The sequence below is a fragment of the Brassica napus genome, chromosome A6 (assembly GCF_020379485.1).
Source record: "Brassica napus cultivar Da-Ae chromosome A6, Da-Ae, whole genome shotgun sequence".
Lineage (NCBI taxonomy): Eukaryota > Viridiplantae > Streptophyta > Magnoliopsida > Brassicales > Brassicaceae > Brassica > Brassica napus.
The window spans coordinates 25,261,147-25,268,729 of NC_063439.1; the positions used below are offsets into that span (position 1 = coordinate 25,261,147).

The 7,583-nt window shown below is 34.4% G+C and overlaps 1 protein-coding gene across 1 annotated transcript; it reads left to right on the forward strand.

The window, feature by feature from the left end:
* The first annotated feature begins 3,122 nt into the window (after positions 1-3,122).
* Positions 3,123-5,953, forward strand: LOC106352424 (cytochrome P450 71B34). Its single transcript, XM_013792064.2, has 3 exons — positions 3,123-3,426; positions 4,593-5,173; positions 5,420-5,953. The coding sequence occupies exons 1-3, from the start codon at positions 3,123-3,125 to the stop codon at positions 5,951-5,953; spliced, it is 1,419 nt and encodes a 472-aa protein (XP_013647518.2).
* Positions 5,954-7,583: the final 1,630 nt, after the last annotated feature.

Sequence of the window (7,583 nt, forward strand, 5' to 3'; positions counted from 1 at the left end):
AAAAATCTGAACCCAAAGTGTTATTAACCATATCCGAACAGATAACCCGAAAAATCCAATAAATCGAAAACTCCAAAAATTATATCCAAAGTAACCGATCCGAATGTCTAAATTAATAAAGAATATAAAAATTTGAAACATAAATGTGCATTTCACGTATTTAATTTCATATTTATTTTGATATGATATCTAAAGTTAAGTATAAATAAATATCTTAAACACTCAATTGTATATAAATAAGTATATATATTTATATTTTACTTTTAAACCTTAGATTTTACTTGGGGTAACCTGAACCGACTCGATATAATCTGAATCCTAATGATATATGGTTATTTTATGCTTTTTAGAATGTGTGAAAAATTAGAACCGAAACCGATGTGTTACATCCGAACCCGACTCATACTTACAAATTTACTAGAATGAGACCTAGAAAGTGTTACAAAAAAACTAAAATCTGAAATACCCAATCCGAATGCTAACGGATACCTGATCTTCCAGATCTTTTTTTTGTCAACAACATAAACAGACTCAAACTGACTCTGCAAACCAAACTGGTAGCTCCACATCCATATAGACGACAAACGACGGTTGTTTCCTTGCATTGCGTGCTAGGCTGTCCGCCTTAGAATTCTGGGCCCGTGGTATATGGATGATTTCTGAGCTCTGGAAGCTCATCTTCAAGATCTTTATGACTTCCAAATAACTTGCAAAGACTGACCATACTTCTGGTTCCGAAACCATCTTCACAAACTGATAACAATTCGTTGCAAATGTAACCGTAAACTGCATGAGATTCCACATACATTTCATTGCTCAAATCAAAACCTCGATCTCCGAGTGTAAGGGTGACTGAGCCGCTCTTGTATTATTCGCTCCCATTAAACCATCAAAACCTTCCAGAGTGCTATACAATCCTTTTCCGGAAAAGGATTCTTTGGTTTTCCATGACTCATCTGTGAAACACCATCTACATGGGATAGCCGGTACCATTGGTTCCACCGACAAACGAGAATGGTCGAGTGTCTGTATAAGTAAGTTTTGTGCCTCAGCTCAAAGTGATGACTCCGTTTCAGCTAACTTAAGAGTATCTTTAGGATCAATATCCAAATTGCTAAAAACTTTATTATTGATGATCTTCCAACTCCGGAGAGACCTCCCAAAATAAATGATCTATGTTTGTAAAGAGAGCTTGGGTGGAAAATATTTATGGGTTTGATGGAATTCTAGAGAGTGCTCAAACCTAAACCACCGGTAGACATTCAAAGAACACATGATTAATGGATTCTTTAGGGTCTCCACATCTTCACAAATCGTATCTCCTTGTATTTTCCGCGCTAGTAATTTTTTTTTTACCCCAATACATCTTATGACTAATTGCTATAAAAAATGTTTCATTTTAGATGGACACCGAACTTTTCAGCAGTGAGCCGAGCAAAAGACCATACTCTGATAATGTTCTCTTTCCATCCGGATACATTCGTTCTAATTGTTATCCTGATTCAGCCGTGTATTTCCAGTATTATTAGTAAAATACCATCCATCCATCTTGATCTGATGACGAAAACTTCCAGGTCTTAGTGTAAACATTTCACCTATCGTTCAATATAACTTCTTGTTTGTTGGTTAACTCCACTACGAAAGTTTAACTATCTGAATATAAGAAATATTCGGTTTCTTAAGGGCTTCCAGGCCTTGATGAGAGAACACACATATATGGCTCGGATCCTTAATACAGAAAAAGCATTGAGAAATAAGAATAATTATTTCTTTTTAGTTTCCTCTAGTCAAAAATAAAATAAAATAAGAATAATAAATTATCCTTTTCCCCAATAATTAGTCTCCCTCACTCCAGCCAACAAAATGTACCCAAAAATAATGGAAACAGTTTTTCAAGTATCCTTTTTGTCATTTACTTACACACACTTATTCTCTTTGTTGTTTTCTTAATTAAAGACTGATATTTTGTATAACGAGACTCGTATATATTGTACTGTATAGGTTTCTGTAGAGTTGAAATATATATTTTGGTTGGAGAATACAGTAATTTAGCATTTGTATAATTATTTTATAAACCTTTGTAAATTGTATGTCTATTTATAACATTTATTACCAATTTTACATTCTAAATTTTACTTTATAAAACATTTACAAAATATTATATTCAAAAAATTGGATGAAAATATAGAATCATATGAATCATCTCCATATTTGGTACTTTCGCAAATCTTATGAATGAATGTGACGAATATTCTGTTAAAATTTAATTAGCGATTTGAAAAAAGATTATGATATGGGTACTGTAGGATTGGTTTTTAAAAATCTCATGTCTATGTTGTTTTTATTTACAATTTATTAAATGGCAATAATGTTTAACCTAAATCTATCTTCATAATGTTACACACAAAATGGAAAAATAGCTACTCCCTCTATTTCATATTAAGTGTTGTTTAATATTTTTGCACACTAATTAAGAAAATTGTCAAATTTTCCATTTTACCTCTATTCATATAGTTTTATGTTTTGTTTTATTAATTAATGAATTAAAAATAAAAATAAAATTAGAAAATTGATTAAATATGTGAATTGGAATGTAAAACGACACTTATAATGAAACAAAAATTTAAAACTGAAATGACACTTAATATGAAACAGAGTGAATATCGACCCAGGGCCAGCTTAGATAGGGGGCGAGCGGTGCGACCGTCCTGGGCCCAATCCGGTGTCCCTCTATTTCTTAATAGATAAGAGTCCGATTTTATAAAAAAATACATGTATTTTTATACTAAAAATAAAAAAGGGTCCACATTTTTTTATATGAAAGTATTTGTTTATTTCCATAGATTTATATTTAAAAATATTTTTAGTATTTTGAAAAAAGAACATATATCTATCAGATTTTTTAAAGAAAAATAATAGTTTCGAAATTAATTTTTTTTTTTTGCCCCAGGACCCATAACACCATTGAGCCGGTCATGTATCGACCACACAAAGTACAACACATGTTTCATGATGATAAATAGCATTGGCTATATAACCCAGTTTCAATGAATCTCTTGAGAAACACATCTATAATTAGAAACAGAGAACAAATACCAAACATTAAAGAGAAACAAGACACAATGTCTATTTCTCTCTATCTCGTCGGTTCTCTAATCATTGCACTCGTCTTCATAATATTCCCGAGACTGATCAAATCAAACTCCAAACTTCCTCCGAGCCCTCCAAAGCTTCCGATCATCGGAAACTTGCATGAGCTGGGAGAATTGCCACATCAGTCTCTTTGGAGACTGTCCAGAAAGTATGGTCCCGTGATGCATTTGAAGCTTGGTGCAATCCCAACGGTCGTAGTTTCTACTCCTGACACAGCAAGACAAGCTCTTAAAGTCTTTGACCTCAACTGTTGTAGCCGTCCACCATTGGCAGGTACTATAACTATTATATATAATATGGTGAATCAGATCACATCTAGTTTTTATAGTTAGACTAATTAATGGGTTCAAATGGTAACTTATGAAACAACTGCTGAACAATTGCGGTGAGGTTCTAATAAACATATAGATACATATTGTACATAGCCTTAAAGTATTTTACAAGTTTTTCTATCCCTAAACTATATTTGCGAAATGATTTTGTCACATGTCATTTCTACAATCAATTTCACAAAACAAATATGACATGTCTACTGAAATTGTTGACATGTTTTATAACTTAATATGACATGGACAATTGTATTTAATGTTAATTTAGATTTTTGGTAAACTTTTTAAAATATGATAATAACTGATATATTACATTTAATGTCAATTCATATTTTTGGAAGTTTTTTTTAGAATATGGAAATACTCATAAATCATTATTAAAATAAAAATATTCAAATATGACATTATGATTTTCGAAATATAATTTATTTATATATTTTAAATTATACAATTTTATTACTAAATTTTCAAAAATATATACATTTTTTTTAGAAAATTATAAAAATTTAATCGTAAAATCATTATTTTCTTATATATCTACAAATTTTATAAATATTATTTAATCTTAATTTTTGGTAATTATGCAACTTTTACAAATTTATTTAATATATTTAATTAAAATAAATAGATAGAAAAATCTATCTAAGATTATAATTTCAAATATATACATGCATATTCTTAAATATAACTTTTATGTTTAATTAAATCAATTTTATATTAAAATATTGATACAAAAAAGAAATTTACAATATAAATAAATTAAAATTTTATTTTAAAATATAATTTATATTTATCTGTTAAAAAATATTTTGAATTTTTTTACTGCACATGGTGTAGGAAGACACCTAGTCAAACATGTAAAACATTTTGATCATTAGGAGACTATTGGGGAAAAGTATTATTTTAGCAAAAAATATTTCCTATATATTCCATATTTATTTACGATTTACAATAAGGGTTTTCACCTATGTTTTAGGAGTTTAACCTAATTCTTTGTATATAAATATATCCTTTATTTTTCTCAAAAAAATACATCCTTTGTTATCCTAATAGTAAAATAAAAAAAAATTACATTTTTCTCTGTTTTAAAATTACCAATGATTTCTTCAGGTTCAGGGAAACTCTCTTACGACTATAAGGACATTGCTTTCTCTCCTTATAATGAGTACTGGAAAGAAGTAAGAAAGCTCGCGGTTCAGCAACTCTTCAGTAATAGACAAGTTAACTTGATTCAACCCATCGAGGACGAGGAGGTCAAGTATCTCATGGATTCACTCGCCAAAGCAGCTTCTCAGAATAATCCGGTTAACTTGGGCGACAAGTTACTTGCTTTGACTGTGAGTGTGGTATGCAGGGCATCATTTGGTGTGGTTTTCCAAGAGACTGTGCTCAATAATGACAGTTTCAACAAGTTAATCCGTGAGGCATTTGAGATATTGGGAAGTTTCTGTGCCTCAAATTTTTTCCCGTACGCGGGATGGTTCTACGACTGGTTAACAGGTTTACAAGGACGGAGGGGAGAAGTTGTGAGAGGTCTTGATGCCTTCTATGAAGAAATGATTGGTACACATAGACAAGAAAAGAAAGAGGGGAGTGAAGATTTTGTGGACATGCTTTTGAGGTTAACGAAAGAAGAAGCTGTTCTTGGCAATGACAAGCTCACAAGAAACCATATCAAAGCAATCTTGATGGTAATTAATGAAAGACTTAAAAAATACTTGTTAGAATACTCAAGGCCGATCCTGGACATAGGCAATTGAGACATTCGTCCATGAAAAACTTAAGAAATAATTTACAAAAAATAAGCGACCAAATTTGTTTAAAAATTGTTTTATTAAAACCTATAATAAAATGCATGTAGACTCCTAAATTTCAGGTACGACCCTGAGTAAATTAGACATGGGATTCTGACATGTTCTTCATGTTTCTGTTGACAGAATGTTCTTCTGGCTGGGATCGATACATCTGCAGTAAGCATGGTGTGGACAATGGCAGAACTGGTGAGGAACCCACGAGTGATGAAGAAAGTTCAATCCGAAATCAGAGACCATGTCAAGCACAAAGGAAGTATCACCTTCGATAGCATAGATCAGCTACCCTACCTGAAAATGGTGATTAAAGAAACATGGAGGCTACATCCTGTAGCACCTCTTCTGCTTCCAAGCGAAGTAATATCTGAGTTTCAGATCAACGGCTACACAATACAACCCAAGACACATCTTCATGTTAACGTATGGGCTATTGGGCGTGATCCTGATACTTGGAAAGATCCAGAGATTTTTCTCCCAGAGAGGTTTATGGATAGCAACATTGATGCAAAAGGACAGAACTTTGAGCTGTTAACATTTGGAAGTGGTAGGAGAATGTGTCCTGGAGTGTACATGGGAACATCAATGGTGGAGTTTTTATTACGGATATATACGGAGAATATATCCGTATCTGACGGTTATGTAAATATTCCTATAGTATGATTATGTAAAGATACTCTAGAACTAGGTTTACTCGTATGTATATATACTTGTGGTCTTTGACCTTATGAATACAAGAAACTCTTTCATACTTCTTTTAGGTTTCTTGACATGGTATCAGAGCATTGACATAAACAAATTCGTGTGCTCTCTTTTCTCTTTCAAATTTTTTTGTTTCTATCTTTCTTCTCTAATACGAAAACATGGGAAGCAGAGATGGAGATCAGTCTTCTGAGGAATCGGCGGCTAAGACCTCGGGTGTTACACAGTCAAAAGTTGAGATACGACGGAGGACCATATCACCTTATGACCTTTCTTCTAGTGATAATCCTGGATCCGTAATCTCTCAACCTTTGCTTAAAGGGCCAAACTACAATGAGTGGTCAACTAACTTGCGTATGGCACTTAAGGCTAGGAAAAAGTTTGGTTTCGTTGATGGTTCAATTGCGCAACCGCATCAAGATTCGGAGGACCTTGATGACTGGTGGACCAACAACGCTTTGGTTCTCTCTTGGATGAAGCTGACGATAGCTGAATCTGTACGCTCTAATCTTTCACATCTTGAGATTGCGAGTGATTATTGGGAGCATATTCGTCGCAGGTACTCTGTTAATAATGGACAGAGAGTTCAACGGATCAAGGCTGAACTTGCGACTTGCAGACAACATGGGTTGTCAATTGAGACTTACTACGGGAAACTAATGCAACTTTGGACAGCTTTGGCAGAGCATCGGGTCAGCAAAAGTTGTGGGTGTCCCATTGGAGCTAATCTTGAGAAAGAAAGGGAAGAGGACAGACTGCATGAGTTCCTTAAAGGTCTGGATGAGTCTCTCTACGGCTCAGTCAAATCAAATCTCTTGTCGCGTGATCCTCTCCCGTCCCTTGATGTCGCGTATAGCGCCTTACTACAAGATGAGGATTCGAAACATACTACTCGGGTTCTTGATGAACAAGCAGAAACGATGGCACACGCTGTTCGCACTGGACAGAGTTTCGGGTCTTCTTCATCCTCGAGTGGTTCTTTTGTCTCCAAAGAAGAAAGAATGAAGCTGACTTGTACGAGCTGTGGCCGAAAAGGGCATCTCGCAACTAACTGTTTTCGGACTTTAGGTTATCCAGAGTGGTGGGGAGATAGACCAAGAGGTCGTCTTACACAGAGCAATGGAAAAGGAGCTGCTGCGTCAACTCCTCGATCTTCATCAACGGATCTTGCTCGAGCAAACGCAGTTGTATTACCACCTCAACACTCTGCCTATGCGATAACAGACTCGGATCGTACTGGACTTACTGGATTGAGCGATGATCAATGGAAAACGTTGGTTACTATGTTGAACGAGCGTAAGACCCCAGCTAATACCTTGAGCGGTACGTCTTCTAAATTTTCTTGGATTCTTGACTCAGGTGCTACGAATCATATGACTGGTTCAGTTGCATCACTTACTGATCTACGGGATACTGTCTCGTTACCCGTTAAGTTACCTGATGGACGCATTACCCTTGCCACTAGACAGGGAACAGTGGTTTTGAGTTCTCTGCTTACGATTCAGAATGTGTTGTTTGTTGATGGCCTTCAGTGTCATTTGATTTCTGTTTCACAGTTAGCTCGTCAGAAAGCGTGCATTTTTCAAGTTAC

Coding starts and splice junctions, on each gene's coding strand:
- LOC106352424 (XM_013792064.2), top strand. CDS start 3,123: ATGTCTATTTCTCTCTATCTCGTCGGTTCTCTAATCATTGCACTCGTC. Junction 3,427..4,592: donor TAGCCGTCCACCATTGGCAG/GTACTATAACTA, acceptor TGATTTCTTCAG/GTTCAGGGAAACTCTCTTAC. Junction 5,174..5,419: donor ATATCAAAGCAATCTTGATG/GTAATTAATGAA, acceptor TTCTGTTGACAG/AATGTTCTTCTGGCTGGGAT.